The 20,572-nt window shown below is 37.3% G+C and overlaps 1 protein-coding gene across 1 annotated transcript; it reads left to right on the top strand.

Moving 5' to 3' along the window:
* The first annotated feature begins 3,419 nt into the window (after window positions 1-3,419).
* Window positions 3,420-19,783, top strand: LOC309504999 (fragile X messenger ribonucleoprotein 1 homolog B-like). The gene is made up of 15 exons (XM_082178350.1): window positions 3,420-3,713; window positions 5,182-5,234; window positions 5,458-5,551; window positions 5,683-5,754; window positions 6,293-6,441; window positions 6,579-6,672; window positions 6,758-6,874; window positions 9,431-9,601; window positions 9,716-9,794; window positions 9,904-10,016; window positions 12,578-12,664; window positions 14,090-14,288; window positions 14,776-14,961; window positions 15,193-15,272; window positions 17,055-19,783. The coding sequence occupies exons 1-15, from the start codon at window positions 3,663-3,665 to the stop codon at window positions 17,220-17,222; spliced, it is 1,713 nt and encodes a 570-aa protein (XP_082034476.1). The 5' UTR covers window positions 3,420-3,662; the 3' UTR covers window positions 17,223-19,783.
* The last annotated feature ends 789 nt before the right edge of the window (window positions 19,784-20,572 follow it).

The following is a 20,572-nucleotide window of genomic DNA, read 5'->3' as shown; positions in this document are numbered from 1 at the left end:
TAAGACACATGCCTTTGGTGTGAGAGACCCGGGTTCGAATCCACTGTGAGACACCAATGTGTCCCTGAGCAAGACACTTAACCCCTAGTTGCTCCAGAGGCGTGCGACCTCTGACATATATATAACAATTGTAAGTCGCTTTGGATAAAAGCGTCAGCTTACATTACAATGTAAATGTAAAATGTCCTTATTAAACTAAGGCCTAATCCTGGCTTTATCTAAGCCCTGGAAACCAGGCCTACGAGAAACCATTACCGTACAAATAGGGCTAAACTAGGCAAAATCATCGCAGTTTGCCGCAGACCGGTCTGAGTGCCCATGGCTATGATGACCCCTTTCCACAGCCGAATGTGCCAACAATAGGCACATGAGCATCCGATCTGGACCATGTAGCAATGGAATAAGGTCGCCTGGTGTGATGAGTCCCGTTTTCTTTTACATCAGGTAGATGGCCGGGTACATGTGTATTGTTTACCTGGGGAAGTGATGGCAGCAGGATGTACCTTGGGTCCTGGCATTCATGTGGATGTTACTTTGACACATACCACCTACCTAGATTGTTGCAGACCACATACACCTCTTCATGGCAATGATTTTGGCTGATGGAAGTTTCAGCAGGATAATGCGCTCTGCCACACTGCAAAAATTGTTCAGGACGGGTTTGAGGAACATGGTTGAGTTGAAGCTGTTGCCTTGGCCTCCAATTTCCGATGTCAGTTCGATTGAGCATCTATGGGATGTGCTAAATCATGGAAGCCCCTGTTGGCATGGAAGAGCTGTTGGCAGTATGAGGGGAACAGTCACGATATTAGACAGGTGGTTTTAATTTTGTGGCTGATCAATGTACATGTTATGGTCATGTCCCATCAATTTGGTCTCGAGTCTTGGCGACTTATTGAGTATTGAACAAGGGATTGTGTTTTGTGCTAGTCTGATGAGATCCTCCAGCATCCGTCCTGTCATTGTTGTGATCGTATCGATCCATCTCATTGGCGGTTTTCCTCTGCTGCTTGTACCCTCAAGCTTTTCAATCATGATGTCCTTTTCCAGTGATCTTTCCCTTCTAACCCTGTGACCAAAATATGACAAATGCAGTTTCATCATTTGTGCTTCGAGTGATATTTCCTCTATGATTGACTTGTTGGTCATTCTTGCTGTCCATGGCACACACAGGATTCTTCAGCACCACATTTTAAATAAGTTAATATTCCTTTGGTCTTGTTTTCGATTAGCCTTTTCAACCAAACTTGACAACAGAGAATATTCATAGCCGTCTTGCCCAACAACATAATATTTCTTGAGTGTTAGTTGAATCAGTGGTCTCAAGGGCACCTAAAATGTTCATACTTGAGATCATTTCAATTTCTTGTCCATCCAGCTTGAATTTATCGATGTTATAGTTGACATGATCTTCTTCTTCGTGTTCAGTTCTAGTCCCGTATTTTGACTTTCTTCTCTAACTTTCCTCAGCAGATGTTCCATATCTTCCTTTAAAAAGTCATCAGGCATACAATTATTAGAATAATATCATACAAGGCAGCAGCTGGAGGTCTATTTTATTTTTATTTTATTTTTATTTTTAAACTACAGCTGCCTCAAGCACTGTAAGAACAGTAGTGTAACTTAGATGTTGGATATGCAGAATCTCAATGACATCATAGGATGTATCCTTTCAAGAAGATGTTACAGGAAACATGAACGTGGAGGCCTTAACTTGTCATTTACTCTTAAGCAGTTTGGTTGCTTTTGGTTTAGTCCCCTCCTCAGATAGTCAAATGTTGTTTGAAGGTGTTTTTGAATGTCATTCTTTTGAATTGCCCACTTGTGGTACCGTAAACTTCATTTGCTAAAATTTGCTTTTCATTCATTCACAAAAATAATTATAAAGCCATGTGTAACCTTATTCAAAGAGAAGGTGTTAGTCAAATCCTCCAGGGACCCAGGAATAGACTTTTGTCCACTGTAGTGGACATTATATTTGAGTGAATTTCTCTGAAAACATGTGTCACAGTTTTAAGTCTGATGTCCTGTAAAGAGCTTTTCAGAGATACAAAATGTTTGGATGTTTCACCATGACAACAACATTTCATTGGTCTTTAAACATGACTGATATTTAGTGATCAAATTTATCCCTATTAATATGATCATATATTTTTTTAATTGTTTTATTATTTTCTACTTGTTTGTCATAAATGAACATCTAACAGGGCATTGATTTCATACATGTCCACTGTAGAGGACATCAGGACTTGAATCATGTTTATCAGGCATGTTGGGAGACAAAACAAGTGAATAGGAAAATCAATTATATAAATATTCCTATGAAATATTAGTTATTATTGTGGAAAAGTTGCTGATTATTACTCCCATTATTACACTTCTCTTTCATAACATATTGCCCCAAGAACACATTAATATACAAAACAGTTACAGTGTATAGATTCATTGTATTGAATGGGACTACTCATTTATGGCCATTTCACCCACATATTGCATAAAGTAAAATGGTATATCAATTAATTCCATTATATCTTTCATAACATATTTGAGAACCATCTTTATATATATTTGAAGAGTTCAGATGCAAAAGCCTCTAAGTGCCATCTGAAATGTTCTTCTAGAATGATCATTTTTATCAAGCTCGTATATTTAAATTCAATAATTTCACTTAAATGGCAATGCAAATTACCTATTAATTGTCATTTAAGTGAAATAACTTAAATATACAAGCTTTATAAAAATGATCATTCTAGAAGAAAATTTCAGATGGCACTTAGAGGCTTTTGCATCTGAACTCTTCATATATATAATTTTACCAATTGTTTCCCATGCTCTAAATAATGAAATGACATAGAAAAATAGATCATAAAAAAAAAAAAAAAAAAAAAATATATATATATATATATATATATATATATATATATATATATATATATATATATATATATATATATATTTCCCCTGGTTCTCAGGAGGATCTCACACTGCAATATTGTCATCCTCTCCATTATTTTGGTGTAAAATACCGAAATGTATTACTACAGTGTTCAAGATTCACAATGTGTTAAATGTACTTCTTGGCTTCAAAATATATAGAAAGGATTATTAAAAACATGGCTACTGCCTAAGAAATCCAACTTTGGTGTTAATGTGTGCCGATTATTATAGGCCTAGATGTATTATTTTTTCCTGGTTGTTATTCATAGTGTTGTATAATGTTGTTAAAACGTAAAAATAAAAAAAATAAAAATAAAAAAGGGAACGGGAACGGGAAAGCGATTTTGAATATTATTTATTTTGGATTTTAAAAAATTATCCGTAGCACGTCAAGCTAATTTAATTGCAGAAAAGTGGCGTGCAGAAGGAGCAAATCTGACGCGTGTCACGTGACGGCGGCGTGGCTTCTCGACTGAAGGGAAGCGGGCCTGTGTCACGTGACAGGGGGGGAAATAGGGAGGCTCTTGTGTTTACATCGATGCATTCAACAGCGGCCGCTGCAGACCGTCTACACATCAATGTTTTGCTTTCATTTCGTTGAAAACGAGCACAAACATCGGTACACACGGTAGTTACGACACCGTCCGAGCATAAGGCTGCTGTGTGTTACAGAGCGCGCGCGTCTGCTGCAGCTGTGATCAGTTGTGTATTAGATTACTGGAGACATGGACGAGCTCGCGGTGGAAGTGCGAGGGGCGAGTGGAGCTTTCTACAAGGTGGGCTTCAGATCTCGTCTTATATGCCTCCTGTGTGTGCCTAACTCAACGGATGATGCTAATAATGTGTGTTAAATTGATCCAGTCCGTCGTGAATGCAGGGCTCTAATGCACGATGATGCAGTAGGCCTTCGAGGCCTCTTCGACGTGTGTTTGCATGAACAGGCGTTAAAGATTCATCGAAATTATTCGATATCATGTGTATTATTAATGCATATCAAGAGTGTTGACACCGGAATCTGTCAGCTGACTCGGTTTTGTTTGGATCTGTGTATGGTACACTGAGTTCTCCACTTAATGGGCGATTGATGTAATGTATTTCAGTTTATATTTTAACATCTGTATGGTTCTAGATCTTTAAAGCGTAACTTACATGACAATGTAAATGGTATTAAAATTAATTGATATGTTTCCCGAGTCTGAATGCTTTAAAATGGCGTTATCTATACAGTTTAGGACAATGAAGTTGTAATGTATGTTGTAGCAGCTAATAAAGCAGCCAATTTTTCTTTTCTTTTTTTTCTTTTCATGTTCATGGAAAACTTGTAACGTTAAATATCAGTGAATTTTAAATGCTTGTTTCCACGCCTGGGAAAAGTCATTGAAATGAATACAACCCGAAAATATTTTATTCAATTTATGTTTATATAATATTTTTCAAGTTACGACCCACTCAAAATAGTATTAATAATAATAAACTAGAAATGATAATTTGCCTGTATTTATGGATGGCTATTCTAGTAATGTAAAAGGTTACAAATCAGCCATTTTCCTTGTTTATGGAATACCAGGGGGTTTTAAAAATGCTTGTTTCCATACCTGGGGAAAGGAATTGAAATGAATACAGACAGTCCTACAAAGTTCATAGTAATTCATATAATCCACTCTAAATAATAATAAACTGGAAATTATAATTTTCCTGTTTTAAAGGACTGCTAGAAAAGTAATGTGAAAGTCAAGGAATTTAATATCTCTGAATGATACAATTCTGTATATCATTCAGTGTGGACTTTTTTTTTTTTTTAAATAATGTTTTATTGGAAGACAACTTTTAAAGAAGGATTTGCAACCTTCTTTTGCACATACATATACAAATAATATAAAAACAATCAAATAATTGGAGAGAAAGAAGAAGAAAAAACAGCACATCACAAACCATCCCATACCAGACCTGTTTACATTGAATTGAAAAGGTGTGAGGAAGAAGTGTTTAAACATTACATTAGCAAAATGATGCATTAGTATGGTTTCCATCAAGATGACAGGTAAAAGGGTGCCAGTTTTTGCGAAACCAATAAAATGTACCCTTCAAAAGATATCTAATTTGTTCCAAGTGTAAAGTAGAAAAAAACTCCAAGACTGTTGTTTATAGGCACCTTTGATGCCCTCCAAACATGCAGTCTTGTCTACGTTTCGAGACAAGATCAAGATATTAAGTGCATAATTAATACCTCATTATTTCTTCCAGGCTTATATTAAGGATGTTCAGGAGAGTACAGTCACAGTGTCTTTTGAGAACAAGTGAGTACCAACTTCAGCACACGAACGCCTTGTGGGGTCAAAAATAGTTTCATTTTCAGATGCACAGTTTTATATTGTTTTCAATATAAATATATACTTGTCATACGTGAATATATAACTTTGTGATTTCTGATGGTGATGTTTCCTAATGCAATGTGTAAGAAATTATCTAATTCAATTAAAAAAAATAAAAAAATAAACAGTTTTTTTAATTGCTTTGCAGTTGGCAGCCAGAACGACAGATTTCTTTCCAAGATGTCCGGTTTCCACCTCCAACCGGCTTTCAGAAAGAGATAAACGAGAGCGATGAAGTGGAGGTATGGGCTGTCAAAGATTGTTCAACATGGAAAACGTTCTTTAAACCTTAAACAAATATCACACACATGCACTAAAGTCTATATAGTGCCCTTTTTTGCGTATTTAACACATTTACCTGTCTCTTCCACAGGTTTACTCCAGGGCCAATGATAAGGAGCCTTGTGGATGGTGGCTAGCCAAAGTTCGCATGGTGAAAGGCGAGGTAAGCGATTTTGTGTTGTTATATAGACCTTATGTAGCCCCGCCCCTTTTCTATAGACTTTATGCGCCATAGAAACAAGCATCTTCACAATTTTGTCTTTGAACTTCGTTTCAGTGAGAAGCCTGTATTTCTGTGGCATCGCTGTCGAAGAGCAATTAGCTGGTGAAATGGATATACTTATCATGAGCATTACAATATGTGAAGCATGAAGAATTTGTCATAAATGCCAGTAGATCGGGAAGATTTCAAAATGAGTGGTTCATTCATAAATTCATAAGATTTTACCTTCATGCTGTAGAAATACAAACTGGAAGACTGAAAAGGGGCGGAGCTACATAATGTCTATAAAAGTAGAAGATTCCATTTTAGTAGTTTATGTACAAATAAGTACAAGCAAAATATGTAACACTTAAACATGTTTATTAAAATGATAGTGAGCTACAGTAAGGGTTCTCCTGAATACTATACATAGGCATGAAGTTGAATGCTGATTTATGTGATGTATTGTAACTGTTTTGTTGTTCTGTCCTGCACTTAGTTTTATGTGATAGAATACGCAGCCTGTGATGCAACGCTAAATGAAATCGTCACATTAGAGAGGCTACGACCTGTGAACCCCAACAAAGCAGCATCAAAGAACACCTTTCTCAAAATCAGACTAGATGTTCCTGAAGACTTGAGACAGATGTAAGTTCATGTCTTTTAAATATCGAAGTGGATTCTTTGTTTGTCTTTTGTTTCAAACTTTAAACCGGGGATGCTATCACACAAATTTGTGTATGTGGTACAATCTTAACTAGTGTTTTGTTTTTGTTTTTGGATAGGTGTGCAAAAGACTCGGCACATAAAGACTTTAAAAAAGCGATCGGAGCCTTTAACGTCACTTATGACTCGGAAGAAAAGCAGTTGGTTATTTTGGTAATTTGGAATGTTTCAAATCCAGTTTTGAATGCATGTCTGATTTTGAAGTTTTCTTAAGTGGATGGTTTTCTTTCTCTTTCAGTCTGTTAATGAGGTCACCTCCAAGCGAATAGGCATGTTGAGTGACATGCACTTCAGGAGTCTGCGCACAAAGCTGACGCTGATACTGAGGAATGAGGAAGCAACCAGACAGCTGGAGGTACTGTCCTGGACTCCCTGACGCTTAGTGTCAGGTTTAACACACTCACTCACAACTAGTCCACAAAGACCTAACTGATACTCTCAAGCGGTCACTGGATCATTTTATGTAAAATGCTTGTTGTTTTGCAGTAGTGCAATCATATTTTATTGCTGTAATGTAGCTGAATCAAGGAAGGCTGATAGTGTTATCATGAATTTCGCTGGTTTATTACTTACTATTATAAAGTCATGCAGCATATCACTGGACACACTAATGCATGGAATGGCTGTCTATATTTAAAAGGTGCAAAAGGGTATTACGTGCATATATGCACCACTGTGATGGCCCATGCTCCTGCTATGGCATAATATGATACTCTGTTGATATGCAGAGCTATATTTACAGATGCATTGGCTCCATATAGGTATTGTTTTAACTCTTAAATTTGTGTATAATGAAATCTTGTGTATTATATGTTGTGATACATATACACACTTGAAAACACAGTTGAATGTGACGGATTGGCCTGGACACACACACACACACACACACACACACACACACACACACACACACACACACATATATTTACACATACAAAGTTATGTTTATATATAACTTTGTACATTTTGAAGTTAAATTCATAAATCTGGTGCACTTTTGAGAGTTCAAACTTAAGAGCTTCAACCCATATTCATTGTGCAAATTGAACAAAGGAAAAGTCAGTGCATTCACTTGTACCTGAACTTTAAAGGGAACTCAAACCTCTTTTTAGTTGTGATATAGTGTCTCAGTCTACATTACACTACATGCTACTACTACGAATAATAATAATGTAAAATTATTCCTATGACAGTTAACCGTTTACTTCCGGCTGCTGCTTTTGTAGTCCCTATTTTGGCGGAAACAAGTTTTCAAATGCGTCTCATTACAAATCTAGTGAAATGCTGTATTCGGCAACTATGGAAATAATGCGTTACTGGTGACCGCTATGTTCCCAAATGCACGCTAAACTCAGCACATGCACAGATGAAGTTCACTGCATTCATTCACTGGGGTCTAATCACGTGCTTATCGCGTGAGAGAAGTGCGCACTTCTCTTTGCGCAGCGCAAACAGTCTTTTGATAAGGACACAAAGCCTTGTTGCGCTTTCGATTTTAGTTTGTTTATAGGAACACTCCACTTTTTTTTTAAATAGGGCTTATTCACTTTCTTTCCTACATTTAGATAGGTGGGCAAATGCATTTTTGTCTCAGTGCATGCATTGTTTTAGTTTGACAGGGTCGGCGTTAGCTTAGCTTAGCACAATGAATGGAATCCTTTGTTGCCAGCTAGCATGTCCTGAGTAAAAGTGATATAAAAAATTAAAAAAACCCACCTAATTACTTCTTGTGGCCTGCGTATTCACAACAAGTACAAATAGTGATGCAGATTAACACTAGGCGATTTCCTAGGCAGATATTGACTTATATATTAAGGACTATATTAGGGGGAAGCACAGGCGAAGCACTGCTACTTGGGCGTGATATCTCTTCCCCCTAATATAGTCCCAAGTCACTATCTGCATAGGAAATCGCCTAGTGTTAATCTGCATCGCTATTTGTACTTGTTGTGAATACGCAAGCCACAAGAAGTAATTAGGTGGGTTTTAAAAAAAAATTATATCACTTTTACTCAGGACATGCTAGCTGGCAACAAAGGATTCCATTCATTGTGCTAAGCTAAGCTAGCGCCGACCCTGTCAAACTAAAACAATGCATGCACTGAGACAAAAATGCATTTGCCCACCTATCTAAATGTAGGAAAGAAGGTGAATAAGCCCTATTTCAAAAAACGGTGGAGTGTTCCTTTAACAGCAATGGTGCAAAACAAGACTTGAAAGACCTTTTATGTTGTTATGAGAAGTTTAAATAGAGACAAATAGAGGCTGCCACATAAATCAATGTATGGAAGACACTTATATATATATTTCAAATTAGCGCATATGAGGCATTGAATAGTTTTTTTTAATGAATTAAATTGTAGTATTTCAACCAATGTTTGAATTTGTATGTTTTTTTATGGTTTGAAATGTCTTTAAAAATCATCTCTTCTTTGATTTTTAGTTTTTCACTATTGACTTCTGTTTAATTGAATAAATGTTTTATATCCATAATCTAACAACTACTTGATTAATGCAGTTATTTCTTTGCATAAGTGCGTTTGATTTGGAAAATGCTATCAAATTTGTGACTAAACAGTGCTGGATTTAATTTGATTTTTTTTACGGTTCAAGTGTAGCTGGCCTGCTGAGGGCTTTTGAACCCACTGTTGAGTTTCGTACAGAGAGCACTCTTGTGTATCAGGCAGCGCTGAAATTTCACACGTGAATATGTGCTCAAAATCTAATGCTGTAGACGCGTCCTTGCATATCCTCCTCAAAAGCCACAACTGAACTGAACATGCATGTTTTTAACCATAACATTTAAACTGCTTAAATCTAAACAAATAACCACTTTTAAAACACATGCCATCATGGTTTTCCATTAAGTACAACATCCGCTTATTTAATAAATAAAAAAATTCCCTTCCAGAGCTCTCGGCAACTGGCTTCAAGGTTCCATGAGCAGTTTGTGGTGCGTGATGACCTCATGGGATTGGCCATAGGCACCCATGGGGCGAATATCCAGCAAGCCCGAAAGATTCCTGGAGTCACAACCATAGATCTGGATGAAGAGACCTGCACGTTTCACATCTATGGAGAGGTAACTGCTTTATTGGGGACTTTCTGTATGTAAAGTCAATTAACTGTGATGGCTGTTAGAATATGTGAGCCTAAAACTCATATCTGAGATGGGTCTTTGTGATTTCAATTCCAGGACCAGGAAGCTGTACGGAAGGCCAGAAGCTACCTGGAGTTTTCTGAAGATATTATCAAAGTTCCTAAGAATTTAGTCGGTGAGGACAAACAAAATTAACAACATTCTCCTTCACGGACTGGACTTTCTGTCCTGCACCAAGATGGTTAATGTGAATCATTAAATTATTTTCTACCCCCGTCCTGCAGGAAAAGTCATTGGCAAGAGTGGGAAGCTGATTCAAGAGGTTGTGGATAAATCGGGAGTTGTCAGAGTTCGAGTGGAACCTGAAAATGACAAAAAGCCTTCTCCATTAGAGGAGGTCAGTGAGTGGGCGGCTGAACACACTCGTTGTTGTATTTATGGGTGGCAGAAATGATGATGCATGAGAAAATGCATTAATTCATAGTAATTGTTGAAGACTGCATTAGCCTACTAATCAATTTTAGGAATACATATTTCAAAGCCATCCACAATGCAATCTAGTGAGTGTGTGTGTGTGTGTGTGTATATATATATATATATATTTTGAGGCATTGAATCTTTTTTTAATGAATTATATATTTAATGAGCTATATATATATATATATTAGAGTTGCTCTGATCGATTGGACGCAGATTGATAATGGCCAATAGTCACGAACCGATCGCAATTTGATCACGTAAAACATGCAAGTAAACGGTATACAGATGAGGCTTTTGCACCACGTTCTGTTTTGTAACTTTGCAATTAGTATTTGTAAACTATAGTAAATCGCACATCTTTATTTAGAGCAGGTTGTCGCGATTCAATTGAGCCCACTCACAACATAACATGATGCGTAGATCTGGAGAAAATCCTCATGGAGAAACATGACATGCTGCTTGTCTAATATGGAACCTCGGGGATCCGATCGCGTCGCGATCATGATTCAGTGTTTTCCAACGTCATTTGAATTTTCAACAAATGGAAACTGACAAAATTTGGCCCAGATGCAGTTGTCATGATTGTGAACAAGCCCAAACTTGATTTACTAGCAAAAAAAAACACTTTTTCTGGGGTTTTCTCCACAGTGTTGTAACTTAAGATTTTCCTCAATTTTAAAGGTTTTCTATCAAATGAGACCATGTACTTGATACCTTTTATTTTTTATAAGCCATTACTTTTAACCCTTCTGCATCAATTTAAAAAAGTTGCACATAGGTCCATAGTGGACAGAAACGTCTGTCAAAAAAACTTCCATAAAAATGTGAAGCTTGGGAGCACAGACTTAAGTTTGGTCTCATTTTAAAGACGACTCTTGGCAGATTATTGCTGAAGTAAATAAATTGTAGAAAGTAAAAGTAAAGTTTAAGTTTATGAAAATTATATATGAACATTATTTTATATAAAATGTATGTTCTATGAAACATTTTGAACGGCTAGAAAATCAAAGCCATAAATCTAAACAAGTTGTGTTCCAAATTTGAGGTTGATATCTCAAAAAATGAGCTTTCAGTAAGAGCTTGTTTGGGCGCAGTAACAGATTTTCCCCATTTAGATGCAGCAAAACTCCACCGGTGCACACAGTGGTTGGATTTGTGATTTGCAGTTGAGTTTCTCTCTCAAATATTACAAACACTCACGTACACACACACATTTTTTTTTATTGCACACGTACAAACCACACTCTGACATCCATATCAAAACACCCACACAATTATCGTTGCATAAATTATCCAATTGGCTCTATAATATGCCGAAGCAGAAAACAGGAATAAAGCGAGTATTTGCTTTATAGGCCAAACCTGAAAAAATGGCATCATCTTGGTAAAAAATTGTAAAAAATCATAATTTTGAAGCCTTGCCGACAGAATGAAAGCCTCTTAACAAAGATTCCATCATTTTATAGTTAAATGGCCCCGGGATTAAAAATAGCAGTTTTAATTGGTTTCAATGTGGACAAAGTATTTTGTGTACCTAGTGCAAAAAAAAAAAGAAGAAGATTTTTTTTAAAGGAAATGGGGGTGAAATAGTACCCTGGTAAACCAGAGTTCTCGCGAGAGCACAAGTTGAATTTGCTCAGCGAGTTACTCTGGTGTCGAGCCATGGAGCTCATTAAATATGCCCCTCGATCTGAGCTGCACCAATCACATCGGGTTATCTGATATAGGCGGGCCAGACGCGAGCTAAACAGATGACGACAGCGTGTGACGTCGAAGTCATCAGTAAACATTGGCTAAATAGCAGTGGTTTGAAACGGCTTTGGCCGCTACAATGAACGAGTTAGACTTGGCTTTTTCCCAAAAGAGGAACAGAAGACGGCGCTCGAATCGTTCCTTTGCAAGTAGGGTGTTTTTGCTGTTTTGCCGACCGGAAGAGTCTAATCTACCAGTTAGCTCTGCTGGTAGCTAAGCGTATGGGGGTTCTTGTTGTGATTGGTCGTAGTGTTATCCAATTGCGTGCTGTGAGATTTTCAAATGCATGCTTGGTGCCGCCCCTCGAGCTGGGCGATTTTCATTAGTCGATGCCAGACCATTAATCTTTTAGATTTAGGTCTGGATTTACAGGCTAGTGAAATAGTACAATTTATTTAAAACTACAGACCTGTGGCAAATTTTGGCACACAGGCAAAGTGATAATTTTTTTTTACAAAAACACTGAAAACAACAAAAGTGTCCATAAGGATGCACAAGGGTTAAGTATGTCACTTGAAATCACATGAAATCATTCAGAGAGCCTACATATCACTTATAAACATATAAAGCTTGATAAAATCCTGATCGGAGCATCCCTAATATATATATATATATATATACATCCTACTCCTAAGTCGACTGTGTATTTATCCAATATGGAATTTATCATTCATGCTGACAAATGATCATTCATACTGACTTTGCATACTTTAATTGCAACTGCAGGGAATGGTGCCGTTTGTGTTTGTTGGGACAAAGGAAAGCATTTCAAATGCACGTATTCTGCTGGACTACCATCTGAATTATCTAAAGGTAAGAACCACTTTTTAGGTTGCTTGGATAATTACTATTGATCATACTTGGGTCATACTTGAGGTTATTGATTAAAAACCCTGACTATTAAACTTTGGTGTTTAGCTCTTTCCGTTTAATTTACATTTTCCGTTTGGCGGTCAATAAAATAGCAACAAAAAAGAAATAAAGAATTGACTAGAGACCATGGGCTGCATTCTCACAAACATTCTTGAGAATAAAATTATTCTTAACTGCAATTTATTTTTTATTTTTTTAACTGAAGAATAAGTTTAAAAATACTGTATTCCCTAAAACATTTCTCTTGAATATTATCATATTGTTTTCTCTTAAGATAGTTCTTTAGACAAAACTTAAGAGGAATTTGAGTTCCTGAAAATAATATTCTTAAAAATCACCATAACCTTAAACTCGTCGTAAATCCACAAAATAAGATGTTTAATGAATTTTTGGAGAGCGCAAATGAATGCACCAGACAGGCTCTTTAAAAATAATCAAAATACAATTTCTAGAAAACACTGTTGATATTTGAAATCAACACAAACAAACACACCCCTCCCTTCATTGCTCCGCCCCCAAAATGCACAAACATGCAATGCTAGAGTGTCTCTGTATCATAGCTGAAGCGAAGCAAAATAAAACTAAGATGGCGAATGAATGACAAGGAAGAACAAAAAAATGAGCAGACAGAACACCGAGTATACAAGCAAGAGTTGTTTGTTAGTCGCCAGCAGCTCCAGACAAACAATGACACTCAAAACCGTCCTGTTCCAGCTAACATTACAACAACAGCATATCTTGATTCTGTGATTATAGCAAAATTATATTTCTAATCATCACCCTTCTTTTTCCAGTGGTATTCCTGTGAGCTTTTGTATTGTCTCTCACTCTCTCTCCTTCCCCGTCTGTTCTTCCTACTGCTGATTGGTTCAAAGCGTGTTGTTGTGCTCAGTCCTATCCACTTTCAACAGCGTTTCTCAGAAATCGCTTCCTGCACCTTTATAAAAGCGCGAACAGCTTTTGAGGTGTTTGAGTTGATCAGCAAGTTTTCTGATAGAACTGCCATACAATCAGAGAGTAATCCAAAGCCTCTCATATTCCAAAGAAAACAGAATTTCCTTAATATATCCCCAGAATATCAAAGACACCTGGGGTTGTTTTTAGACCTTAGCATTTGTTGTTTTGTGCAGTTGTTTAGTACGAGTTCTGCTCGAATAAGCATTTTACATTTTCTTCAGAATACTTGTTGTTCTCGTTGAGCAGATTTTGATCACAGAGCACATTAGTACTCGTTGCAAAGCAGCAATTGTTGACTAGTGACATACTTAATGCCTCAAAGATAATCATGTGATGTTCACTGCTCTGATTTAGCCTCGTTGTTCTTGTGTGACGGTGCATTGTTCATGTTTCTTTGGTCTTGTTTAGGAGGTTGATCAGCTGAGAATGGAGAGACTGCAGATCGATGAACAGCTCAGACAGATCGGAGGAGGACCCAGAGCTCTGCCGGGACGACCCGAGAAGGAAAAACCCTTCATGGCTGATAATGGAATGGGACCCTCACGGGGGGGCGGCAAACCCTTCGGTCGTGGAGGGAGAGGGAGACGGGGCCCGACACTGGCCTCAGGTATAACCGGCCTCAAATGATAAAAGTCGAGCTTGACTAGTTATGGAAATTGGTGGCCCTAAACATCACACTTAAAATAGTTTGACCTGGTTTCACAGAAAGGTCTTAAATTAAGGCAGGATTAGGCCTTAGTTAAATTAGGACATTTAAGTAGCTTTTATAAACGTGACTTAAAAAAAAAAAAAAAAAAACTTACTGGTGTGCATCTTGAGACAAAACAATGGCACTGATATATTTGAAGATGTGTTCGTGCAAGTTGCTTTCAGTTAAAACAGCTTGAACGTGCATTTTAGTCTGGAACTAGGCTTAAGCCTTGTCTGTGAAACCGGGAATTTCTATTAAAGACAATTGTTTTCATGTGATAGTATTACTTTCTGTAACATAATAGCCGTTGGTTTAATATTTAAGCATCACTCATCCACTAATTAAAGCATAGTGTCAATTATCTGATTATCAGTTTCTTGATTATGGACTGTATTTGTCCCAGGCACCAATTCTGAGGCCTCCAATGCATCTGAGACCGAATCCGACCACAGAGATGAGCTCAGCGACTGGTCCCTGGCCCCCACAGATGAGGAGTCCATGGGTTACCCCAAAAGGGCCCCTGATGGACGCAAAAGGGGTGGTGGACCCCGGGGTCGTGGAGGGAGAGGAAGAGGAGGAGGATACAAAAGTCAGTTTTTAGAGCTGTTACCTGTCTGAAGGGACTTTACAATGTCACGTACAGTTATAAAAAAAAAAAAAAGTGAAATACTTGATTGTAAATCTGTTGAAATCTAGATTGTATAAATGGACTGTACATTATACATTTCTGCATTAACAAGCTTCTCTCATTTTGATTTTGATTTATTTTTAAGTCATGTATTAGTTTTTTGTAACAGTCTTTGTTTTTGTCTTGAATCAGCTGAAGACATGCACTGGAACGAGTCCCGCTCTCGTAGTTCCAGAGACTCAAAGCTGAGACCCCAGGAAGACTCATTGCAGGTCTGAATCAACATATATAATCAGTTATTTCAATATTTATTCACTATAATTATAGCAGATTACACTTAGTAAATTTAAATACAATATTTACAATATACACACCATTTTTCTTTGTCTATAAAAAATGCTGTTAGATGCTAATGCCAATATTTATTTCTTTATTTTTTATATTTGCCTACTAGATTATCAGTAATGTTTGCAGTATACATTGTGTTGTTTTTGTTTTAGGTTTAATTATTTATACATGTCTTGATATTTTTTACAATACCAGTTAATTTTCACGATTTAAAAAAAAAGTACATATGCTATTTAAAAGGTTAAAATATTAATACAAATTTGCAAATTGAAGACTACATGGCATTTAGTTTATATAAATTTAACATTACTTTAGGTTATACTACCATTCAAAAGTTTAGGTTTGGTAAGAATTTCTTTTATTATAATTTGTTTCGTTTTTTTTGTTCACCGAGGCTGAAGGCTTTTTTTTTTTACTAAAACAATACAGGAAAAAAAAGTAGTATTTTGAAATATTATTATAATTTAAAATAACTTTTATATATTTTAAAATGTAATTTATTCCTGTGATGGCAAAGCTGAATTTTCAGCATCATTACTCCAGTCTTCAGTGTCACATGATCATTCAGAAAATGCAGATTCAGAAATCATTCTAATATCCTGATTTGCTGCTCAAGTTACATTTCTGATTATTATCAATGCTGAAAACAGTTGTGCTGCTTAAAGCCTGGAACACACCAAGCCGACGGTCGGCCGTCGGGCAGTTTCCGTGCGTCGGCCGACTAAATCTTCTCAGTGTGTTCCGCACCGTCGGCTGAAATTGGTCCTCGTCGGCTTTGTAACGGCCGATTCGACATGTTGAATCGGCGTCGGGCCGTCGGTGAAAGAGGGAACTCTGATTGGCTGTTCAGCTTAGTGACCGAGTCAGTGCACGAGAATAATAGCAAAATAGCGAGCAAAGTCAAAACGGTACAGATAGAAGGCTGTTCTAATGATATGTCATCTTATCTGAGTGTTCCTTGGCGAATATTTCAATATTAACACGAGAGGAGTGGAATAAAGACAGTGTTTAGCAGGATTGATATTCAAAACGGTAAGCACGCACTGCTTTGTTTACGGTTTGTGTAACTGCAGCCGGCAGCGCCGGTTTCCCTTTTTGAATGACGAATATAGACGAATATATCTGCAGAAATAGACAGCTGTCTCATTTACACGCAGGCGCAGAACGCGCATTCTAGCTGACAGTCGGCTGTAGTTCTCTCGGTGTGTTCAAGTGCAGCTTTTTACCCCGACGCGAGGCGACAACACAGTCGGCTTTCATCAGCGCTAGTTCGTCTGCGTCGGCTTGGTGTGTTCCAGGCTTAATACGTTATATAAACCGTGATACCGTTCAGGATTCTTTGATGAATAGAATGTTCAAAGAAACAACATTAATTTGAAATAGAAAACTTTTGTAACATTATATTGTTTTTACTGTCGTTTTGACCAATTTAATACGTCCTTTCTGAATAAAAGTATTAATTTATTTAGTTTTTCTTAGTTTTAAGCGTACTGACCCCAAACTTTGGAACCAAGTGGTTATTTAACAGTAATAACAAATAACCAATTGACATGAAATGGAAGTTTTTGAGTTATTATTAGCAGTGTCCAACAAAAAACTCACTTGGAACTGGTACTTCTGACATCCCAACTAAAAAGAAGAAATGCATTGCTTAATGTGTGAAAGCTTTCATCTTGTACAACCTGTCCAATCTGTTCGTTTGCCAGATCCGCATCGACAGCAATAACGAGAGGAGCGTCCACACCAGCCGAGGCTCTCAAGCTCTGGCAGGAGACAGTGGAGGGAACCGGCAGAGACCCATAAAGGACCGAGTGCTAAAGAAAGAGAAGCAGGATGTCCCCGACAGCCAAGCCGTTGTGAACGGCGTTTCGTAGAGAATAAATTGCCCCCTTCCCCTCATTCTCCCACTCAGCTCCACCAATCCAGATGCTTCTTCATTAGAGACACATTAGGCCAAAGAGAACCAGGTCAGTAGGGCTGTCGCAAGACATGACATAAAGCACACTTTGTAATTGTTAGTGGGGGTATAAAGACGAGGCCTCTTGGTGTATGGTGTGTGGAATTTGGAATTTGGTAGTCTTCGTGGATTAGAGAGACCGGTCTCTAGATCACAACTGAAGCTACAGGTTTTCTAATTGACTTTCTAAATAACTACCTATGAAACTTAAAGAAGCTGTGGATTAAATGTCTCTCGAAAATGGAATCGTGAAAAAAAAAAAAAAAAAAAAAAAAATGTTTTCCAAGCAATTGGTTTTTAACGTTTTTTTTGTTTTGTTTTCCACAATGTCCAATAAAGGGAAAGTAACACATTGGAGGATGAACTCAAGCGCTCGGGGCACAAGTTTATGCCACATCTCATGGCATACATTGTTTTTACGCGCTTTGGTGTCCGTGGTCACTCGAGCCCATTCTGATGTGAGATCTTAGCCACATCATTAGCAAAAAAAAAAAAAGAAGAAAAAAAAATGGCAAACCATGTAAACAACAACAACAAAAAAATGCTCCTGTCTGGATCTGTGCCTTTAACTAGTGTGGATAGTATCATAATTTGGATGTTTAAATCAGGGAAGAAGACGTGAACAACACCCGACTGAGTGTTGAAATCTCAGCCGACGACTTAAAAAAAAAAAGAGGTGTTTTTTTTTTTTCTTCTGTGCTGCATGTAATTCATGAACATTTTGTATGTCTGAAAAGCAGGATTCTATCAAGTCGGCCGAATTATATTTCACCATAGTAGTAAAGGTATTAACCTAACTAACCTAGTCAACTGTGGAAGTCATAAATTGTAACCAACCACCCAGAGACGAATATCAACGCTAATTCAGTGACGTAAGCATCACCGAATATACATTTTGACGTTTAGCATATCTTTGCATTGTAGAACAATTCTGATTTTTTTTATACTTTTTTTTTATAGAAGTAGCAAAGCAGGTTCCTTTAAATAAATGTCTTTGATTTCTCTTATTTTACCTCCCATCATGATAAACGACACAAGGTGATTCTTTTTATTTCTCTCGCAAAACAGGGTGGAAATGCTCTTTTTCTTTTCCGTTCACGCTGGCCACAGTAAACTGCCATCGTTCCTGCTGTATTTTTCAGCATCAGGTGTTGAAGCACTTATATCAACTCTCTGTAACATTGTCTTCGTCCTAACAATGGCTCATCATAGACTGAAAAATGTTGAACTGTGGGGTTGCATTCTGTATATTATGTCATCCGTTAAGAGATTGTTGCTGTTCTTTTTAGATTGAACTTTAAATGTGCACTTATCATGTTTGTGTTACTCTGCAAGTACTTTATAATCTATAAACCTATACTAAACTAGAATGTGATAAGACTTCCTCGGCAGGTGAATCACATGTATGCTGTCAACATAACTAAACGGAAGTTTAGATATCTTCGCTAATTTTGAGTCTACTGTACTTTTTGCAGCTGAATTCGCTTCGAGAGGGAGAAGAAGGGGCGACACGATGTTAACTTTGATATGAAAACCGTCTGTCTTATCCGATTAGTGCTTGTGCATTAAACTTTAGTTTACATTTTTAAGACGCGATGCTGTTTCTTAACCCACGACTCTTTCGAAACCTACTGTGACGGTAACCATGGTAGTTTTTTCTGCTTTTCCTTTGACTGTACAGCAAGAAAACCGGTCGTTTGTTATCCTCTTTGCTCTTTTTCCTATACGTTTCGACTTCTCTTTATGCTCCTGTACTCTCGCTAGTCACCTTGGCAGATTACCAGCTCTACCTGTTAAGCTTTTACACCAGTTTTAAAGTGATTTGCCTGTGAAAAACGGAACGAACGGCTTCGGAGACGTCAAAAGAACCTGTGACCGGCGGCAGAGGATTGTGGGTCGGGAAAGACAAACCACTCTCGAAAACCGAGGCGGTCCCGGCTGTGTCCGGCCCCTCTCGCGTGGCTCTTAAATTTAGCCTTTACTTCAAAATAAGGTGTTAAATGGTTTACTATCAGTATTTTTAAAAACCTGCACATCCACGGCGGGCTGTAAACTGGCAAGATGGCTCAGTTCACTGCAGTCTGTTCCAAAAAAAAATACAAAAAAAATTAATAATAATACTGTTCCGAATCTTTGAAGTGTTGCCAAACAGACTGTTTTCTAGTTATTTATTTTTTGGAATGTATATGAAAATGACAAATTGTAAAACCATCTCTTGCACACATCATAGGCTATTGTGATTGAAAAAAGAGCTGAAAAGAAAAACAAAACAACAAGAAAAAAAAAAAAAAAAACATGAAATACTGTAGATAATGAACTGAGGTAGACTGACCTTGTATGTTACTGCACTTTGGGTAATAATTTCTTTGTACATAATAGCAGAACAGACTGGGTTTTATGTTGACATTGTTTGGTTATAGTGCAATATATTTTGTATGCAAGCAGTTTCAATAAATAAAGGTTGATCTTCCTCTGCAATCTGAAGTGTTTTTTATTCCTCGCAGGGAATTGGACGTTTTACAATTCCGTATGTGGCGATAAATCTGCGCGTCATTAAAGGCGACAGCAGATTTAATTAGTCCTCTCTGTAACACCAGCGGCTTCCTCTGCATGTTAAATGCATGTTGCCAGTGCTCGGGTCATTTGTAGCTGTCGTTTTTTTGTTCCGCCACTTGGTGGCGCTCTCGGCACAGGCCGTGCAGAGTTCAGCAGAATCCTGCACAACAATGGCGCTGCAACTGCTCCTTTAACTAATGAATGATGGCATAGGGTAAGTTGGGACTCTTTTGACGTTGAAATGCTTTACCTGAACTCACCCTGTATGTAGCGGCTCCATTAACTAGTCTTTGTCTTTTGTATAGCAATTACTGTGCATTATTTCAAAAGGAAAATCATGTCAGGTAAGATTGTTTACTCTTGTTAAAGATGTGAGATTTTCATGTTTTGACTGCTATATATATATATATATATATATATATATATACAGACATACATACAGACATACATACAGACACACACACACACACACACACACACACACACACACACACACACACAAACACACACACACATATGTATATGTATATAATACACACTACTATTCAAAAGTGTGGGGTCATTAAGATTTTGTTTTTGAAAGAAGCCTCTTATGCAAATGTTATTGCATGTTATTACAATTAGAATAACTTGTATTTGAATATATTATAAAATGTTTTTTTTTTCCTGTGATCAGAGCTGACTTTTCAGTCTTCAGTGTCACATGATCCT

Source organism: Leuciscus leuciscus, assembly GCF_965113295.1.
Source record: "Leuciscus leuciscus genome assembly, chromosome: 8".
NCBI classification, from domain to species: Eukaryota; Metazoa; Chordata; class Actinopteri; order Cypriniformes; family Leuciscidae; genus Leuciscus; species Leuciscus leuciscus.
This window is presented reverse-complemented; position numbering and strand designations above follow the sequence as displayed.